Here is a 21,995-nt window from a genome sequence, read left to right as displayed (position 1 = left end):
TCAAATTGGCATATCTAGAGTTATCTCCTCATTTTATGTCAATGCAACAACGATCTTAACTAGGTTGAGTTGAGAAAGAAAAACTTGATATCTGGTCAGTTAATTGTGGAATGTGAACTCATTCTGGTGGGTTTATTCAAGTGGTTAAGCATAACATCCACTCAACTATTGTGGATAGTCAACATTTCATATTGATCAAAAGAAATACGATTTTTTTCTTTGGTTTACTCTAGAGCACTACAGGTAGTCCTCGACTTACAACAATTCATTTAGTGACCATATGCTTGGCAACTGGCTCATATTTATGATGGTTTCAGTGTCCTGGGGGTCATGAGATCACTTTTTGTGACCTGACAAGCAAAGTCAATGGGGAAGCCAGATTCACTTCACAACAGTGTTATTAACTTAAGAACTTCTGTGCTTCACTTAACAACTATCAAGAAAGGTCATAAAATGGGGCAAAACTCTCTTAACAAATGTCTCACTTAACAGCAAATTTTGGGCTCAATTGTGGTCATAACTCGAGGACTCCTGTACTAGTCTTTGATAGCATTGCATTTGAACCAGCCCAATGTCTGAGCAATCAGTCAGGTGTCTTTGATAGTTCATGAATTATGTGTTTCACTTCATAAATAGATAAATATTTGGTAATATTAATTAATTGAATTTATATTGCTGCCTATTCACCCATAGTGACTCAAGGCAGCTTACAGAATATAAAATCACATTTAAAACAACAAAAACTAACAAAAAGAATCAAATAAATTGATATAGTACAATATAACAAAATCACTTCCCGCCCTGGCGACAGCAGATCACATGAGCCATTTAATGGGCTCTGTCCTGCTCTGGGTTCCTTAGGCCCACTGGCAGAACTGGGTCTTCAGCGCCTTCCAGAAGAGTGGGGCCATTCTAATCTCTGGGGGAATGATGTTCCAGAGAGGGAGCCACTACGGAGAAGGCCCTTCCTCTGAATCCCACCAGGTGTATCTCCCTCAGGGATGGGACCTGAGACATTCCCTGGCTCCCCGCTCCAATGGGTCAGGTAGATTTGACCGGCAAGAGACGTTTCCTCAGATAATAAAGAGTTATTATATGGTGTGAACTTTTATGCATAAGTTTATGTGTGATATGTAAATCTGGTTGATTGTTTAACTGTGATTTATAGAAATAACAAACCAATAACTAATTGTAGTTGTTGAATCTAACCTGGGCAAAGTATGGGGGGAAAAGGCAATTAGCAGTTAAATATATTTCTTTAGCTCAATCCATGCAATTCTTTCAAATTAGGAAAGAATTATTTGCATTGCTTTTCTTTTTATTGAAGACTGTGCTGATTGTTGGTGGTACAATGGTGGATGGAAGGGTGGGCCATGTGATTGCCAGCCCCATGGCAACTGTTGTGAGGTCATGAAAGCAGCTGGAAGATTCCTGCCCTACCTAGAGAGCCAGTTGGCTTATGGGTAATAGGTGTTTCCTGGTGTGGTGCAGGCAAGAAAATTTGTGCTCATATTAGATATCGACCCAGCCTATAATGGCCAACATTGTGGTGAAGACCATCTGGCAGTCCAAAGAAATAAATGAGGCTGGAGACACACCAATAGGGATTGAGAGTCGGGCTCAGGGCACCAAGGATCAGCTGGGAAAGCCTACTAGCATCAAAGGCTTCCCCAAAAAGAAGAAAGCCGTCTCTTTCCATGGGTGGGTCACCTGGGAAGGTAAAAGGGTGGAGGTAGAGTTTAATAGCTGCAACATGTGAGAACATATAGGAAACGGGATGCACAGTAGCACATCTGTGTTCAAAAGGTTCGGATTCAATCCACGGCATCTTCAGGTGAAAAGGCTTCTGGTAGTAGAAGATGCAAAAAAAAAAAAAAACTTTTCTCCTTCAGTTCATAGAAAATTGCTGTCCTCAGATCCCAGCTTTGTTGGATACAACTCCCAGAATTTTTAACCTATGTAGTAAAGCTGGCTGAGAATAATGAAGGTTTGTAGTCCAACACTGGGCTAAGAGGGCAGTGGATCTCATCTGATCAAGAGCAGGTAGTGCAATAGTGGTTATTGCTACTAACCGAGGCTTAGGAGAGACCATCTTGCCTGCAGGTAGCCTAACACACCACCAGCATTGGCTTGTTCCTAGCTCGGTCTGGTTTTGGGTTCTAACGGCACGCAGAACCATTGCTCATATCTCAAAAGCCAGCCAGCCAGCCCTTCTTCCGCATACATTGCCCGGATTCAAGCCCATGAACTCACACTCTCAGTTTACTTTTTGGGGAAAATATACACGTCTTTGCTCTCTCCCTGTGCTTTCTAAAGACTTATTGCTGATTCCAGCACAAGCAAATGGGAAAAAAATGCTTCCCGTTTTCTTCTTCATCTTCTGGCTTCAAACATAGCGCGGGAAAAACATCCAGGTTTTCTATGTACATGACTCTTAATATTGCTCTCTTAAGTAAGACATTTGTTTGTAAAACTATATACATTAATTTTGTCAGGCATGTTCCACTAGCTCCTCTGCATGCATGTGTTTGTGGTCATATTTGAGAGGAAGTTAATGCTTCCCTAAGGAAGGAAGGGGCATCCTCCATATCTTGAAGAAAATGGCTCATGATCTGCTTGTGTTGGATACCTTCTGCCTGGTCTTCAGACTTCCTTTTTCCCCAGGAAGATCTTGAAGAAAATAGTGGGGTGTCAGTTGCAGACAATACTGGATAAAGTGGATAATTTGATCTCTTTCATTCCAAGTTTTCTCAGATCTGGCTGTGGTACAGAAACTGTTTCAGCTGCTCTTATGGGATGCACGGACCATGTTCTTGTTCATTTAGACTTCTCATAAAGTTTTGTGCCACTGAGCACAAAACTGGACTATCTAAGAGATGGGTGTTGTGCAAGTGGATGGGTGGGTGGCATTATCCTGCACCAATTCCATTCTTTCATAAGCGAGTGGTTGGTTATATTTGGTAATATTAAGAGAAGAAAAATGAGACCTTGGGGCACTTGAACATACAAAGCCCCAGGACTTGATTCTCTCCCCTCTACTGTTTATTTATTTAAATGAAACCTTTGGGAGAGGTCATTTGTTAGTTTGGAGGGAGAGTTACTATACATAACTATACCGAACTTTATAGCCTTAACAGCAGAAAATGCAGAGGAGATCCTCACGCAGTGTGTGAAAAGTGAAAGATTAAATGGAATAGCAAGAAACTAGGTTAAACCAAATCACAGCAAGCAGAGAAGTTATTTCTTGTTCAGAAACAATTGGTCTTATTTTGTGCCCCAGTGTTGATTTTATAGAGATTTGCATTCCTTGACAGAATTAGAATTAGCAGGTGAATTATATTATCAGGAAAGTCTTTTCCAATGATGTCTAGTTTTCTGTTGTGTCCCTTGGGAGTGGAAGACATTGGCAATAGTCACTCTTATTCTCATTACCTTTTTACTCTAATGTGTTCGAAATATCACGCTACCTTTGAAAATGATCTAAAACTGTAGTTGGTGCTTACAGGCTGTGAGTTGAGATCTGCTTCAGCAGGGCAGCATTATACTGAGGTCTCTGCATTAATTAACACATTTCCTGTATAAAATTCTGAAGGCTAAAGCCTTCCATGATTTGGACTGTGCTACTTTAAGAATGACCTTCTCCAAATAGGTGCTGTGCTATTTCTTTGGATTCTCTCCCATTTCAAGAATTAGGAGAATGGGAATTTTTTTTTTTTACTATTGCTCTATCTTCTAGAACAGTCTACTCCTTGTTCTGCTATTGGAATTTATTAGAGAGATCAATAGGATTTTATGTGAGTCACCAAAATTTTGTTAAACTTGGGGGTGGGATATAAATGATGCAATAACAAAGTAAGAGCAGATGTCTACCAACTTGTTGGACTTTAACTCTCAAAATTTTCAGTATAATTTTCTGGCATTTCTGTACAGTAATCCCAAAATCTTAGGTTGCCAAATAATATGTTAGATAAAGGCATCTGAAGATCCTTTGCTGTACCTATCTCTCTTCAATATATTATGTAAGAAATAAAGTAGTCCAGTACTCTATCTAAGGATAATGAACTTTTTCTCAAACCAGAGTTGAACCCCATTTTACCACTGAAAGTCCCAATCTGAATTTGAAGCGTTCTTCTGCTTGCACTAATGTCTCTCTTCTGAATCTAACTGATGGGGAACGTGATGATTCTACCACCGAGAATGAATCCACAGATGACGGAGGCTTACCAGGGGGAACTGGAGGCGAAAGACGGGATCCTCTGTTTCCCATCAAGCCAGCTTGGTCAGAAGATGAAGATGATAATTCCAGCCAGCAGGTGAGGCAATGCGACACAGTCGCACATATGGTACCTGTTGCTGCTTTGTCAATTAAGCATACAGCCCTGAAGCATTGTTCTAATAATAGACAAATTAAAAAAAAATGTATTCCCCACCCCACTTCCCCAAAAAAGAACATGACACTTTAAACAATAACTTGATTAGGTCTCTAAGAGCTACTTTTATGCCATAATACAGTTGTTTTCGAGGTGCATAAAACTACTTTTAATGCTATAATTGAGTAAGAGTTTCTTTCTACAAATCCCCCCCCAAAAGTTTGTATTCTTGATGAGTTTTAAGTCTATCTATTTTTTCAGTCCACATTCCACTTTAAAGATGTTACTTCCAAGTCTCTCATCTTTCCTTAGTGAACAGAAAGGGTCAATCCTGCTGGAACTTCTAGTTTTGCCTATATCTGCTATTCTCTCTTCTAGCTTCCATATTCAGAGAAAAATTAAAATAGTATTAATATATAGCAACCAAGGTTTAAGCCAAACAAAGAATCCCTTACTGATGCTTTTGCAAATTCAGGAACGCTTCCAGATGGTGTACTGGATGTCTAGTCAGAGGTTGCAATTGATTCCAAAGCCAGAGGATTATAACACTATATTTTTAGAGAATAATTCAATTGTGGGCCTTCTATAACACTGGTGTCAAACTCAAGGCCCGGGGGCTGGATGCAGCCCGTGTGGTGCTTTGATCTGGCCTGTGGGGCCGCCTGGAAATAGCAAAGGACCGGCCCACAGTGCCTCTGCCAACAAAAATGGAGCCCGGGAAGGCCATAGGCGGCCCTCCTGCACTGTTTTCGCTGGCAGAGGGTTGCAGGAGGCTATCACAACCAAAAATGTAGCTCAAAAACCCGTTTCCGCTGGCAGAGCACTCGGGCCACCACAGGCACCCCAACACAAGTGACTTTGAGCTGGCTACGCCCATCCCATCCACTCCCACTCCAGCCCCCAAGGTCAAACACAACCCTGATGTGGCCTTCAGTGAAATCAAGTTTGACACTCCTGTTCTATAACATTCTAGAAAATAATTCCTATTTTTTATGTTGGGATCAGCATTTGTTTGGGCAAGCAATCTTAGTTTGTTTTTCTTTTAATTTGTTGTTAACTTCATATTCTTACCAATCCTGAACTTAACAATGTATATTGTTACAAATATTTTTATATTTTTCCTGAAAAGGGCTTTTCTTGAAGATTTTATTCTTCTGCAGTCCTACTTCTATATTGATCTGTTTATGCCATTCCTTTTTCTTCATTTATTTTCTACACCCAAGCATGGCCTTTTATATTGTTCCAAATATTTCTTTGTCCTCTTTGCCTTGACCACCCCCAGCTATGAAGAGTATATTGTACATACAAGCTTAATTTTCTACTTTGTCACTGAAAGATTCTAACTATCAGTAATGAACTTTTAGATCCCTAACAAGACCCGTCTTAACTCTCTAAAATGTAGATAATGTTTTTCAGATGATGCTGGTAAACAATCATCCCAGTTTGGAGAAGGGCTCAAGCAGGGAATTAGCTTGGACTCACTATATAAACACATGAGGCAAGATCTAACACCCTACCCCACCCCAGTGCTTTGAGTTTTATCTTGTCTTTCCCAAACCAAGCTGCCAGTCTGGGAAGGTTCTTGTGAAATAGACATAGAACAATCAAATAGTTTAGATGTGTGGGCTGTCATACCTGACAGCTGCCCCCTCTCCATTTTAAAACCATTGAGAGACTGAAATAAATGTCTGAAAATGTGTATTAGTCAGAAGTAAGTGGGTTGTGATTTGCTTGATCAGTTTCCTCTTGCTTTTTCTCCTAGCAGGAAGTGAGTAATAGTGGCCTTTTACGAGCCAAGGATTCTATCACCAGCCTCAAAGAGAAGACATCCAAGGTCACCCACCATCTTCAGAATCTGCAGGTCTGGAGGCTGTAGGTTATTTGTATAGGCTACTACATAACTGAAGTTTTAGCGTCTCAGGTTCACCATTCTCTTTCTGCTTTTATAGGCAGGAATACAGAATGGAATTAGTCTCCTTCCTAAGGTTACCAATGCAAGAATGCTTCAGTCCAACTCACTTGGCCAATTTGCGAGAGGAGAGGCTAAATTCTGTCCATCCTGTGAAATCAGATTTAATTTTGCCTCATTTGGTTGGCTTTACTTTTTGAGCTCTGCTTGGAAAAGCTGGTTGCTGATGTCCAAGCTGTGTGAGAGCAACTTCTGACAGCAATTCAACTTTGGGTGCATAAGCCATGGGCTTGCATTTACACAGCTCCTGTCAGACCCTGCTCCAAACTTTGGTCAAGCTCACAGCTGCTTCTGTAGGCAGAATGAGAGGGAATTCTAACAGTGATCCGGCTTTCTGTGTAAAATCTGTCAGGCTTTCAGAGACTAACCTGGAGCACTGTGATATCACACTTTAGGTTTACTACTGCTTAATCTATTGAAGTAAGTGTACAATGAATACACTACAAGCAAATACAATAATTCATATACATAACAGAATAATCCACAAATCAAATATAATTGTTCCAAACCAATTTACAGACATTTTTCTAGGCAAAACCCTTTTTGGCCTATCTTCCAACAGGAGCCGTAGGTCAAGGAAGATTCCTTGACTTTTGAATTAATGTCTACATCATCTTGGTTGGGTTCAATCTGAGTCTATTTCTCCCCATCCAGGTTCTGACAGCCTACAAGCATTGTCTCAGAGCTATTGTATTTACACGCAATGATTATTTTATTTGTTTGTTTGTTTGTGTTTAAATTTATTTGTTGCCTGTCTGCTGTGAGACAGCTTACAATAATAATAAGGAAGAAAATGAAAAAAATGTAAACAGAACAGAAGGAAAATACTAGAACTCATACAGTAAACAATGAAAAAGGAGCACAAGCGAATACAAGGTATATGATAATCAAAAAGATGGGTGGGTAGAGAGCAGAGGGCAAGGGATAGGAGAGGTGGAGTCTGCCATCAATTCAGCAACTACCTCCAATGTGGAATTCCCCTCATTTGGTCCCAAGGCCAACCAGATCTTCAAACTCTTATGAAAAGATAGGAAGCTGGGAACAGATCTTACCCAGGACAATAAGATGTTCCAAAGGATAGATGCTGCAGCAGAGAAAACTCTTTTTCTAATCTCGATAGTCAGAGTCCTTTCACTGATGGGTTCTGAAGTAAGCCCTTGTGCCGGTACGAATAGGATGGGCCAGACAAGGTAATCAGGCAACCTGGGTCAAGGCAAGTTCGATCATAATATGATATTTTTTTGTAAGAGGACCATTGCTCCATTGCAAGACAGTTAAGATCAGCCTCACAGAACCAAACGGCTGAAGCAGACCTCCTTGCCAAGTAGATTTTTCTCTAGAAGAAAACAGTACATGGAAAATGGCCAAATGCTGCTAGATAGCTCGGGGCACAGTAGGCAGGAGGTGCAATGCTTGCTTTAGAATTGCCAAAGCGGAATTTAAGATAACGTTTTTGCTTTTATTATATATTCAGTGAAATGATAGGGACGATTGCAAATATTAAAATAGTTTTCCTTTAAACAAAATCTCTGGGAGTAGAGATTTGGATGTGGGAGAGAGTTAATGAGGTGCTGTTTTTTCTTTCCAATGCTGTAATGAAATGGATATTGAACTCATCCTTTAATAGAGGTTCACAAGTTATCAGATTTATCATAAAAAAGAGAAATGGGATAATTTTCCATTTGCTCCCTGTCCTAACTTCTTGAAAATACTTTTGTAGAAAAGGAGATGCACAACATTGAATGCAAATCCATACCAGCTCATTCCTTTTGTTTGCTTGCTTGGCCACCTGAGTTTTTTTCCCCCCTCTGAAATTTCTTGAAGGAAAGCTGTCGAAAAGTGACAAAATCTGTGGAGGATGCCGAAATAAAGACCAGCGTACTGGAAGAAAACTCAGCCCTCTTGGAGGTGAGAGAGAGGATGCCCATTTTTGCCCCTAAGCGTCTTTTAACCCTTTCCCATGAATCTTTTAGCAAAAGAAAATCATCCTCTACTAGGGATTAAGGAGATTATAATTCAGATCCATAATCAATCATCAAAACTCTCCCAGGCTCACCTATGCACAAAATGATTGTTGGAAAATTTAGAAAAGGGAGATGCATGCAAGAGAAATAAGCACCCTCAATCATATTTGATTCCTTCTGGCATATATTTTTAACAACAATATGAAAATGGTTTGTTGTTTAATCTTTTCAGAGATTTTGCTTTTTAAATTCTCAGTCTCACCAGCGTTGAGTACAGGTTAATTTTGGACTGGCATTGAAGAGATTGTGGTTCCCATATATAAAGGGAGGGACTGGGGTTTTTTGGGCCTGTCCCACCCTCTATTAACCCAGTCCCCTGAAAGGAATAACACTGGAAGAAACCAGAAAAATTAGAAGTAATCTTGCCAGCTTCAATTTCTCATTCAAAGTTGGAGTAGAAATCTAATTAATCACCATAGTTAGTTATGGTCATATTTCCTGGTGGGTTATCTGAGTGTTATATGGTTAAGTGTCAAGATAGCAATATTAAGTTATTATCCTCTGTAGACTCCTAAATAGGGAAGAGAAGGAGGAGGAGGAAAGGATGATGCAAATTCTCCATCTTGCCCATCCTCTGGTTTCTGGCTGAACCATCTCTTTTTTACATGCTCTAAGTGATCCTGCAGTTTGTCCTTTTCATTTACCCTCTTATTACATTTGAAAGGTTTGGAATTATTTGGATTTCACTACCAGCACTCATAAAGAAAGCAACACAAGACTGCATTTTTCTGAAGATTTGCTGAGTTGTGTTTTCTAAAGGTTCACTTTGAGGTGAAGAATATCTTTTAGATGAACAATGAGTCCAGATGTATTGGACTACCACAACTGGAATGACTAGCTAACCCAGCTATATGGTTGGGAATTAAGAGCATTGTGATCTATAACATCTGGATGTTGCCAGGTTGGAGAAAAGTATTTTGTTGCTTTTGTTGCTCCCTGTTACTTTCTTGTGGATTTGAACTCTAAAAAACTTTACTGTATTGGCATGCTAATTGGAAAAGAGAGCAGCACATGTATACATATACTAAATACCACAAGTTAATCTTGTTCTTTCTCTGTCACTTCCCCTACTCTGTTTAGGAGAAACTGCGTAACTTACAGCAACAGGTTCAAGTAGAAGACTTTCGTTGGTAAGATCTCATGGCAATTGCTGGAATAGGGGATGGCGAGTGGGGTCTCCAAACAATTTTTGTACCTCATAAGTAGCATGATCCCCAAGGTTGCCCATCTTTGGGGAGAGTGATCTCCAGAAGTGCACTGTTGCTCTCTTGGTACCTCTCTGAGGAGGGAATGGGAAGAAGCCTTGATTTTGCTGGAGGCATCAAGATATCCTCCAACCTGCTCTCTTTCTATCACATCTCACTGTAGGAAATGCATGCTGGAGCTGGCCCAGAAGGAGGTGTTGCGGCTATTGGCCCAGTTGGGGATACGCTTGGAAGGAGTGCTTCCCCAGAGGGAAAGGACACAAGTGGAACAAGGCCAAGCACTCAGGATGCTGCGGGAGGAACTGGATGAAGTCTCTTCTGCGTATGTACCTTTTTTGAGTAAAGAAACTATGTCTCTTCTCCAATCTCCAGTACTCTTAGGTCCTTTGTGGCCTCTTATTCCTAGTGAAAGAAGGACCAGATCTAAGAGATGATGGAGTCAAGAACAAACCATTGATTACTGTTCCTCGGAGTTAATTTTTCCAGTTCAACTAGAGGTCTGTTATTAGATAATGATAGCAAGTATTTGTAGTGATGGGGTTTGTTTCCTGCATATTTATATTAGGATTTTTTCCCCATAGAGGTGTAGTTTAGGAAAGTTGAATACAAGTTTCATAATCCTCATTTTGTATTGACAAAGTATTATAGCCTACACATCTTCAGGGAATATTAGTATATTATTAGTTAGTGCCTTTTTTCCCTGTAACTGATTACTGTATTTTTTCTTTTAAAAAGTGAAGCTGTCTAATATTTGTGGATCTTCCAAGGTCAAGCTACATCCAACTGCCAGTGATCCCTTTTTCTCAGTAGGTCTTTTTTCTGTAACAGTGTACATTTAATTCTACCTCTTGTTGCTTCAAAAGTATCAGATGGTAGAAAAATTCAAACATCAGATTCAGAATAAACGGTGCATGGGTGTCCTCCAGCATAATTTTGACAAAAGTCTACCGTTTCAGATGAAATCCCCCATCCAGCCCCCCCACTTCCCTTATTGTAATGAAGGATAAAAGAGAATAAAATGCAGAGGAACAGGGAGCGTGCAGCTTCTTCTGGAACACAAATACCACAAACCAGGATGTCACTATCCTTTCAGCCAGCCTGTGAGAGGACTGTAAAATGAGATTGCTCCATTACAAGACCTTCTCCACAGATAAGGAAACCTACTGTTCTGTGTGGCAGGCAAAACATACATCTCTCTGAGCTGTTATAGGGCTATGAATTTAGAAATTGTGGAAATTTGTAATTTCACTTACAGCTGCTATCTTTTTCCTTCTATGCCAGGGCAAAGCGGGCATCAGTATCTCTCACTCAGGTCCGGGAAGATCTGGATGGGCTCCTGGAAGACATATCCCGACATCTTGCAACACTAAAGAATATGGAAGGATCCAATTGGCCTCCTTTTAATTGTGCTAGATGTTCCAGGTACCTAGTTTAAACCTTTGGATCAGAACTGAAGAATACAGGCCAACCTGTTAATGAGAATCAGAAGGTTAGACTAAGGAAGGATGTGGTGTTAGGTTTGATTTCTTTGATTTCACTCAGGGAAATGTCATAAAACCACTCAGCAATGATTTGCTAATTGCAGTTTATTAAACAAAGCATTACAGATAGTCTTTGTCTTATGATTTTAAGCCATAAACCACAGGTGGGCCTGTATTGTTGTTTGACTCCTCAGCTTGCTAGCTGTTGCAAGAGGTCTTCCAGTGACTTTCTTATCCCAGAAGTGGTATGCTATACCAGAGAGATTTCCTTTGTGTCTGAAATCGTTAAAAGAGAAAAAATGAATTTCACCAATGGAACTCTAGCTTCTGTTTCCAGACTTACTTTCCCTTTTTGACTCAAAAAAATATACCATAGAAATTTGGCCCTCTGTCTTTAAATTGTGACAGTACATTTTGTGGTGTTTTTTGGCATGGCAAATGGATGCTGGACTTGGTATAACTTCTGGTTTATTATCCCCACAGGCCACAAAAACTAAGATAAAACCAAACATACCATATTAGGACTTAGCATGATGGATTGACTGATTAAATCAATTTAATAGCTTCCCAGTTGACACAGGGTAGTGTACACCAATAGAAAGCAATGTGTAATAAGTTCCCAAAATAACTTCATCCAACCAAAACCATGCTATAAGCCAGTGGTGGCTAACCTTTTTCGGCTCCTGTGCCGATAATTGCGCATGCACATGCTTGCATGCACTTGCATGCCAGTACCCAGAAGACAATGCATGCTGGGGCCCCCACACTCCCTGTGCATGCGCACATGATTCCCCCTTGCGCACCACACGTCTACGCATGCACGCACGATTCCCTCGCATGCCATGCATCTCCACATACATGCATGATCCCTCCTTGTGCACAGCATGTCTCTGCGCATGCGCACCCTTCTCTCATGCACCCCCCCTTTGCTCCCTGCGCATGCACGCCAGATACCTGACAGTGGGGCTCTTCCGGGCGACCTCTCACATGCCGGGGGAAATAGCTTTGCATGCCACTTCCGGCACGCATGGCATAGGTTCCCCAACACGGCTATAAGCAGTCAAATGGCACAAATCTCCCACCCAGGTCTCCCACGTCTTGGAAAGCCAGGTCTCTGGAGGGAAAGCTATATATGAACTTCAACTCCCAAAATTCCTGAGCCAGTTTACAATTCCTGAGCATGAGTTGAAATCCATATAGCTTAATGTTGCCAAGACTGAAAAATATTTCCTTACTAGATGGGCCTGATTTATCAGAACAGCTACAAACTCTTAAGATTTTTCTATCAAGGACTATCCAAAATTTTTGCTTAAGCAGCCCCTGAATAGTATGTCAGCTAGAAATACTGACTTGATATTATAGATTTCCTTTCATAGACCAACAAGTAATCGCAGTTTTCCAGTTCACAGAAGAGCAAGTTCAGTATTAACAGAAGCAAGTGAATTGACTACTCACATAAACAGTTAATTGGCTGCTGCTGAAAACGCAATTTTCTACAAAATCGAGTCTCTGGCATTGGCTTTAGAAATCTGAGAACATCTATTTTCATTTATTTAAAAAAAATATGTTGCTGAAGCTCATGTAATTGGCATGTGTGTTTAGAAGAATCAAGAAGAGTTGGGTTTTAAAATGGCTGCTTTTTAAAACTCTTTCCAGCTTAGCTGTTTCATACATATTGCCTACCTTCTCTTCTTCTTTCAGTAGACCACCGTGTCAGTTCTGGAAAAAGGAGCAACTGTCCTAAAGCAATGTTAAGTTGGAGCAGTGGTTCTTTGTCTCTTTATGTTAAATACTTCCAGAGATATCTCATATTTACATTATTTTCAGTGCAGCAAAGGGCACTCTTCTGACATGGCATGGAAGGAGTTTCCTTGACACTGTAACTGGGCTGTTGGTCTCCCTTTCAAGACTTAAACCTATCATGTTTTCTACATTGATTGACTGTGTAAATGGCATCCCTTCTTTTCTTTCTTTTTTTTTCCATTTCCCGGTTCCCACCCACAGCTACAGCATTGTGAATACAGAGGTACTGCGAAAGATGTTTGAACATGCGATGGCGCCCATTTTGGAGGAGCTGAAGCAGAGGGGCCAACCCGAAGGCATATGCCCCAGCTGCCAGCATTTGCAGAAGACAATGACACAGTGAGGCACAGAGTAGACTAACCCCAGACCCTCCTGCCCCCAATAAAATGTTTCCAGAGTGCAGTCTTTCTGGAGCATTTTTCTGACCCTAAGTTATGCAGACCAGATCAAGATGTCCTTGCCCTGGGAAGTCTGGAGACAGATCCATCTTGGCTAAGGATGTTCAATCTGCAAAGCTGCCTTGCCCAGATTCTATTCTAGGATTCTGTTCCCATTCTAATCAGACATCTGTTCACTAAAATTTCTGGTAGAAAAATATTTTGAAATACTGGAGATTGTATCTGGGATTTTCAGAGGGCAAGCACAATAGCTTTGTCACTAAGCTTTTCTTCCTCTCCTCTTGGCTAATACAGGGAATTCAGTCCACAATCCAAAAGTTAAATGAAAATTATACATGTGTTTTTCTGAGCACTTCTGTTAGTACTGAATGATAGATTTAGTGTGACTGAAAGTGAAAGTCATTACATTGACACGGAACAATCAACAATATTAATTGTATTTATAAACATAAATTAAATTTTGTTTTTTCCTGGTCCTGTTGATTTTGGAGAGTGCAGCCTCCTATTGTTTTTCAAGTCCAAATATGACTCAAATCTGATTAGTGCCACACATCACTCAGCTTCAGTTTTTGTACCAGGTCCTCAATGAGTTGTTTTTCTTCTTTGTTGCTATTCTCATTTGTAGCCATTTTCTTACGAATAACAGTCCTCAAATTTTATGAGGAGGATAATAGCACTAATGTTGGTGTAGGACAGTAGAACAATGTGAATAAATGTTAGCTTTGCTCCTGGGCAGTAACCCTAAAGGATGTCTGAATTCTGTGTGATGTAATATATTCCCTGTGCAACTTTCAGATTTTGGGGTATGGGATCTCAGAAGATTTTTTTTTTGGCAACACACTACTGAATCTCTGCTGGACAACTGTGCAAATGCATTTGTCAGCTTGGTGCCATGTATGTAGATCCCATAAAAACTCAAAGCAAGAATCACCACATTCTGGAACTTAAACAAGGGTGCCACACAGTGGCAGCTAAATATGTAAGTACATTTAATTTCTAAGAATTTGGCATAGAATAATGCTGCAATATCAGTTTAAAGTAGGTTTGATAGATGAAACTTTAGATGATCTAGCTAAAACTGAATGCATAGATCTATTGAAAGAATTAATGTAGCTGTGTCTTCATATTGATGGGTATTTGCAGTAGTGGAAGACTAGATCTTAAGCCAACAATATATTGTCAAGCCTAGGTCTCCTGGCAGATAGATGCCTATCTCTGAACAGACATCTTTAGAGGAAACCACACAGGTCAGGGTAGCTCATTCTCAACTGGAAAGGCTGAAAGGTGCAGAGAGGGTTGCATTTGTACGGTGGGGTCCCAGGGACATCTAGCTATCACATGCCCTGCCAAGTCCATTTGCTTGGCTTTGTCAATTACTATAGAAAATATATACATTATTTTGCAGATTTCACTGTACCTCTGGCCCTGTCCATTGCTCAGGAAAACATTAATTTGGAATGAAGATTCATGACATGCTTTTGGAGCTTTAAAGACTGCTTTTGCATCAGAATCCATCCTCCTTCAGATATGGCTATGGGGTACTAGTACTAGTAGAAGCTGCAAACTTTCCAGCTTTTGAAACATGGAGATACATCTTAGAGGAGGCATACCCTGTGTAAGTATGCACTGACCACCAGAATTTAGAGCATATTTGTAGATGCTATAAGTTCTGGTGGTCAGTGCATACTTGCTGCAGGCCACTTGGACTCTTCATGATCATTTACTTTTGAGATTTTTGATCACCATGAATCGGGATGATGCAAGGTGGTATGTCACCTCCTGCTCAGCCTGTCATAGAACAAAAGACACACCAGACAAGTAATAAGGACTTTTGGTGCCACCACACATCCCAATATATCCTTGGGCCACTGAATCCTTAAGACTTCATAACATTTAACCAGGGGGAAAGGACCCTTTTGGTAATGATGAACACTTTAACAAAGATGGATTATTTCATAGAGTGCTTAGGACTGGCCCCAGTCAAAGACACAACTCAGCAATTTTTACAACATATCTTCTGTTTACATAACTTACCTGACTACTTGGTCTCAGACTATAGTCCACAATTTACTACCAAGTTCTGATAAAAACTTTTCAAAAGTCTTGGGGTCCAGATCCACTTCTGTGCATCATCTGGAATCAGATGGGCAGATGGCATGAGTGAACAGAAATCTGGAGATTTCAAGGCAGACTTCACCACAATCACTACAATAAATGCAAAAGGATTTTTAAGAGATTATACTGAATTGAGTGCCATAGGTATTGACTTGTCTACATTCTTGGCTTGACCATAGATTAAAATGTCTAATGTGGACTATAAATAGATCAAATGGTCTCCAAAAGCAACTTTTTTCTTTGTTTTAAAAAAATGAAACGAAGTATTATTTGTTTGCAAAAAAAAATTCGAATTAGGAAGAAAGATATAAAATACTTAATTTAATATTTAATTAACACAAATCTGGGTGAAAAGTTTATTTCATTAAACCCTAAAAAAGCTATTTTTTGTGTATTCTCAACTAAAACAGGAACTTGTATTGACTGATGAACATGGTAGATATACAAGGGATGAATGTTGAACTAGTAGGATTAAGACTAATATTCAGAATGTATATTCCAAAGGAGGATAATGCATTTTTTTACAAATAACTTGTGCAATTAATATTGTTTTTAACAAACATTGTTTGATGGGGGATTAAAATTGAGTGATTTCAAGCCAACAGTAAACAGCCTAACCAAAGAAAACCCCCAAGACCACCCTACCAACACCGACAGAGCAAGCCATTAGAACATAAAGTGATAACATAACTGAGAGCAAACCCCTCTCCTTACTAGCACTGATGATGTTACCTAGTTTGGGTAATGTCTGCAAAAAGACAGTCAAGCTCAGAGAACAACAAGGACGCTTAATTGCCATTTGCCACTCCATCAGTGCTTATTTTGTTCCTTGTTTCCTTATTGTAGTCTTACTTAAGAATAGAACTTGCCAAAGGCTCCATGGAGGTTTGGGAGAAACCCAATACCCTGCTGTAATCTTCCCCTACCCCTTCCATTGAGAACATACAATCACAAGAGAGGAGGGACCTTTGCTTTCAAAGAAGCCCCATTCAGATGCATACTAGGAGAGTTTTCTCATGACGTCTGCTACTCTCATTGTATGTCTCATCTGGAAGCACAAGAGAGGGTTGACCACAAGAGGAGGATGTCAAGGAAGATGGAAAATGTGAGCAAGAAGCACACACACTCGGATTCATGGCCTGCTGGAGTACTTGATCAGAACCACTTTTTGGAGGAGGCTAAGTGCTCCGCAAAGCCACAGGTGACCACCTCTGGAGAGTCAACTCATAAGTCTTCCTGTAATGGGAGGGAATCCAAAAAAGCCCCTCTCTGAAAGAATGCACAGATCTACTTGAAAAAGATAGTACTTAAAGTAGCAGAGCCAGAATCATGGAAGGCTTTATAAATCAAAATCAGCATTTTATACATGGAAATCTATTGAAAAGCAATGCAGAGCCCACAACAAACTAGAAACAGTGCAAGACTGATCATGTGACTGCTTTGCATGAAGGCAACAATCCCAGAATGCCCAGCTGCGATTATTAAGCAGATGGAATCCCAGTTATTCTAAACCTTATCGAATCAGGAGTTTCCTACCTTTTCTCAGTGCAGGAGTTGCTTGTGTTATCACTCTGTATAGCACTATAAAATAAATTCCCATGAAATAAAATTTCTCCCTGATGCCATTCTAGCCCACTAGATGCAACTCCTTGATTGTAAAATTGTCAATTTTCCATAGATCTTAATTTTTTGCAGTGCAATTCACATCGTTCTGGAGACCAGCTCCTCCTCCATCTCCTCCTTCATCATTCTGTATAAAGTAAGACAGAAGTGCTTCAGCTTTGATCTGCAGGATTTAACAAGTGTCATTGTGTCATTAAGGTCAGGCCATTAAATCAAAGAAGTGGCCGCTTTGAATGCATAGTTCTTCTGCTCATGTTAAAGGTCCAGCCTAAGGGTGGGAGTGAGCGCTCCAAAGAAGAATGGACTAGCAAGCCCAATTACTGTAGGCTACTTCAGGCAAAATCTTCTTACCTGAAGTAGACAACTCGGTTCTTGAAAAACAGCCCAACACAGGAATGAATTGACCTGACACATGTATGTTAATTCAATCTTCAGATTTCCATATAATACAATGTATTTGTCCCACTGTGTTTGAATCTATTTCAGAGGTTAGAACAGAACAGAACAGAACAGAACAGAACAGAATAGAATAGAATAGAATAGAATAACAATTGGAGGGGAGCTTGGAGGTCTTCTAGTGCAACCCTTTGCTAAGGCAGGAAACCCCATACTATTTCAAACAAATGGTTGTCCAATGCCTTTTTAAAAACTTCCAGTGTTGAAACGTTCACAACTTCTGGAGACAATTTGTGCCGCTAATTGTTCTGTCAAGATATTTCTCCTTAGCTCTATGTTGCTTCTCTCCTTGTTTTCCACCCATTGCTTCTTGTCCTGCCGTCAGGTGCTTTGGAGAATAGCTTGACTCCATCTTCTTTGTGGCAACCCCTGAGATACTGGAAGCTGCTATCATGTCTCCCCTAGTCCTTCTTTTCATTAAACTTGACATACCCAGTTCTAGCAACTGTTCTTTATATGTTTTAAGCTCCAGTCCCCTAATACTTTGTTGCTGTTCTCTGCACTCTTTCTAGAGTCTCAACATCTTTTTTTTTTCATTGTGGCAACCAAAACTGAATGCAATATTCAAAGTGTGGTCATACCAAGGCATTATAAAGTGGCATTAACACTTCATGTGATTTTGATTCTATCCCTCTGTTAATGCAGCCTAGAACTGTGTTGGCTTTTTTGGCAGCTGCAGCATACTGCTGGCTCATATTTAAGTGATTGCCCACAAAGACTCAAAGACTCTTGCAGTTACTACTATTGAGCCACCTACCTGCAGATATAGTATAAGTGATATCACATGTACTACACCTGTGCATTTGGTTTTTCTTGCCTAAATGTAGACTTAATTTTTTTCATCATTGGATTACATTTTGTTAGATAGTGCCCAATGTTCAAGTCTGTCAAGATCTTTTTGTATCTTAAGCCTATCTTCTGGAGTGTTGACTATTCTTGCCAGCTTGGTGCCATCTGCAAATCTGATGAGTTCCCCATATATCCCCTCATCCAATGAATTGATGAAAATGTTGATGGGTACTGGCCCTAAAACAGAGCCTTGGGGTATCCCACTGCATTCTTCCCTCCATGTAGATGCAGTTCCACTGAGGGGCTACACATTGAGTGCAGTTGGTCAGCCAGTTATGAATCCATCTGGTGATGCTACTGTCGAACCCACATGTTTCTATCTTATCAAGTAGGTCTGGGTCCAAACATCCATCTCTATATATCTACACAAAAGTATCTGGCAATTTTACTTCCTGGTTTATGTAGCTTCTCTCTGCAATCTTCTTATTCAAACATGAATAATTTGATGGGAAGAATACATTATTGCAGTGAAAATACTTAAAAATTATTTATGAAATCCTGCAAATTTCTTTCACGTATGTGTGTGTGTAATATACAATTGATTACATACCAAGATTAAAAGAAGAGACCACTTTATTTTGGCATATTTTTTGTTCTTTTTTGTTTTCAGTCTCATTTTTGGTGTCTTATTTGTCTTTTCTTTTTTGCTATTTCACATATTTACCATTTCTTTATTTTATATGTAAATTTTTTTAATGAACAGATCTAAAAGAAATAAAAGTAATGTGAATAAAAAGGGGCAAAGAAGAAAGTGAAACAAAAGAGAAAAATATTCCATGTGAAAAGTAAATGACAATAGTGTTCTGATAGATTTCAGTGAAGAGAAAAGAAAAGAGAAAATTACAAATCGGTAAATCATTTATCTGGAAGATTCTGATTCTGAGCTATATATTATATATTGACATATCTATCTATATCTATCCTCTCTCTCTCTCTCTCTCTCTCTCTCTCTCTCTCTCTCTATATATATATATATATATATATATATATATATATATATATATATATATATATATGTGTGTGTGTGTGTGTGTGTGTGTGTGTGTTTTCTTAAGTTTTGGGTACTTACATGTATGGTATTCAGCTTTGTTCGGGTATTTTCCCACGTCATTACAGTTGTGCTTTTAAAGTTGTAGCAACGTTTCGGCAGAATCTCATCTGCCATCATCAGGCTTCTGTATTGTATTCGTCTGTGAGTCAGACTTTCACAGCCATTTTCACAGCCAGGATACCACAACAAAAGAACTTGTAAGCCCATCACACAACCCATAACCCAAGCCGTTAAAACACAAGAGGCTAATGGAAAAAAGATCACTACAAACAAATGACCCAGGAGATTACAGCACAAGATCCAGGATATCTCCACAACAAAACTCACAAGGCCATCACACAGCCCATTATACCAACATCAACTCAATCAACCAATCAAGAGGCAGCAGTGCAGCCAACCAGCCCAGCACACCAGCCCCCACCACCAGTATTTATAGAGAGACGGCAGCTCCAATCACACACTGCTTGCACTGGCATGTAGCCGAAAGCACCAGCCTGAGGATGGCGAGTGGGACCTCGCCGAATCGTTGCCAAGATACCCTTAATCTTACATAGGAAAAGACCCGAACACACCTAGACGTACACACACATACACACACACACACACACACACACACACACCTATACCCCTCAGCAGCATATGTTGTTCTGCTAATCCCCCAAAATAAATCTTTCAGGTTGAAGAAGAGAGAATTAGCACAAGATCAATCTGGGTTCTATTAAACCTAGTCTGAAGTTCTAACTATAAACCAGATAGTTCCAGGAATGTACAGTCAAATGGCTGGATTTGTGCAGCATGCTATGCCTTAACAAAACACAAATTTCTGCATATGCATTTAACATGTTAACAAAACAATTGCTGCATATACATTGGAGATGAGATGAGAAGTATTATTCATAAAGCAATAGCTAAGTTTGTTGGAAGTTGAAGAGAAGGGAAAAAAATACTCTCCCATACTTTGGAGGAAAATAATGGGGAAGCTAATAAAAGTGCCAGAGGAAGAGCACCTGTAAACTTGTGTTTCAGAGAGGAAATCAAAATTAATTGACCAGCATATTCTTATCACTTTGGGGCATCAAGCCAGCCTTAGTATAACTTGTCTGCTCAAGAACAAACAGATCCTTAGCATGCCATTTGCCTCATTGAACCAGGATTGGGGAAAATGCAATTGTTCCTAACTGCAACTCCCAGCATTCCTCACTACTACCATACTGGCTAGGCCTGCTGAAATCTGTAGTGCAACAAGACCATACCTTTATAATAAAGGTAATCCCTGTTTATCCTACAAGGTTTAATTATAGCCTAGATAAACCCAAAAGGATACAGAAGTTGAGTGTAAATACCCAAAAGACGGCAACAAGAAGTAACTTGGGTGGATGACAGCATCCTAGTTGTGGATGTAATAAATGGCTTTGTCCTGTCATTGAATGGTGGAGGGACAAAAGAAGGGTGGGTAGCATTCCGAGAAATGTGTTCCATAGAAAGCAGAGATGGAGACTTAATCATTTCCTTTTACAGAACTGTGAGCTTGCCTCCTTTATAACAAGTATCCACTTGAGAGCGGAGCAGTAGATTGAGAACATGAATAGTCGCCTATGGGATACGGATTTTCTGGAGGTTGTCCCATATGCTTTTGCCTTTAATGGAAGCTTCCTGGCTGATAGTTTCCTCCATTTCCTTCTCCTGGAGAATATGATTGTTTTGATAGACCAGATGTGAATGAATGAATTAATTCTTTATTGGCCAGGTGTGATTAGACACACAAGGAATTTGTCTTGGTGTGTATGCTTTCATATGCTGCATATGTGGAGATTCTGACCGACTCTCTGGGCTGCCCTGCTTGTATCCTCTCTTTTCAGATTGTCTCTTCAGCCTCCACGGACCTCCAAGACTACACCTATTACTTTGTGCCAGCCCCTTGGCTCTCAGTCAAACTTCTGTTGCTGCTGCAGTGTTACCCTCCCCTAGGTAACAAGCAGGCTCAATTCCACCCGTGCTTTCTACAATTTTGTAAACAACAAACTAAAAGACTCAAGGTCCATCCCACCCCTGAAAGGACCTAATGGTAAAGACTTCAACAACGACACTATTAAAGCCAACCTCTTTAACACATTCTTTGGCTCAGTATTTGTAAACAGCAATGGATCATGCCCAGTATTTCCTAGTCGAACCACAGACAACTACAATGATCTAATACATATCGATTTTACAGAAGACAATGTTGAAAAAGCACTACGCAATCTAAAACCATCTCTATCTATTGGACCGGATGGAATATGTGCCTACTTCTTTAAAAAGCTATCCACTGCCATAGCCGAACCTAAGCATAATCTTTGAAAAATCTTTCAGGACCAGCGTCTTGCCAAAACTATGGTCACAAGCCATGGTCATCCCCATCTTCAAAAAGTGATACCCCAGCCCAGTTGAAAATTACAGACCAATCTCTTTATGCTCCGTCACCTGTAAAGTCATGGAATCAATTATTAACCAATCCATCATCCTCCACTTAGAAACAAACAACCTACTCTCTAATAAACAATTTGGTTTCAGGAAAAAACTATCATGTAATCTGCAACTCTTACATTGCAAAAACATATGAACTGCACAACTCGATCAGGACAAAGCAATAGATGCAATCTACATAGACTTCT

At 39.9% G+C, this 21,995-nt stretch overlaps 1 protein-coding gene across 1 annotated transcript; it reads left to right on the top strand.

Moving 5' to 3' along the window:
• The first annotated feature begins 1,487 nt into the window (after positions 1–1,487).
• Positions 1,488–13,291, top strand: LOC113413381 (testis-specific serine kinase substrate). The gene is made up of 8 exons (XM_087945989.1): positions 1,488–1,701; positions 4,079–4,313; positions 6,136–6,231; positions 8,164–8,247; positions 9,444–9,493; positions 9,732–9,890; positions 10,850–10,990; positions 13,054–13,291. The coding sequence occupies exons 1-8, from the start codon at positions 1,535–1,537 to the stop codon at positions 13,193–13,195; spliced, it is 1,074 nt and encodes a 357-aa protein (XP_087802115.1). The 5' UTR covers positions 1,488–1,534; the 3' UTR covers positions 13,196–13,291.
• The last annotated feature ends 8,704 nt before the right edge of the window (positions 13,292–21,995 follow it).

Source organism: Notechis scutatus, chromosome Z (assembly GCF_049901735.1).
Source record: "Notechis scutatus isolate UNSWTSFEM ecotype Mainland chromosome Z, rNotScu1.2, whole genome shotgun sequence".
Lineage (NCBI taxonomy): Eukaryota > Metazoa > Chordata > Lepidosauria > Squamata > Elapidae > Notechis > Notechis scutatus.
This window is presented reverse-complemented; position numbering and strand designations above follow the sequence as displayed.

Excerpts from the sequence above, each read along its gene's own strand:
- LOC113413381 (XM_087945989.1), top strand. The coding sequence starts at position 1,535 with ATGGCCAACATTGTGGTGAAGACCATCTGGCAGTCCAAAGAAATAAAT. Across the intron at positions 4,314-6,135 it reads ATGATAATTCCAGCCAGCAG|GAAGTGAGTAATAGTGGCCT; the intron begins GTGAGGCAATGC and ends TTCTCCTAGCAG. Across the intron at positions 6,232-8,163 it reads ACCATCTTCAGAATCTGCAG|GAAAGCTGTCGAAAAGTGAC; the intron begins GTCTGGAGGCTG and ends AATTTCTTGAAG.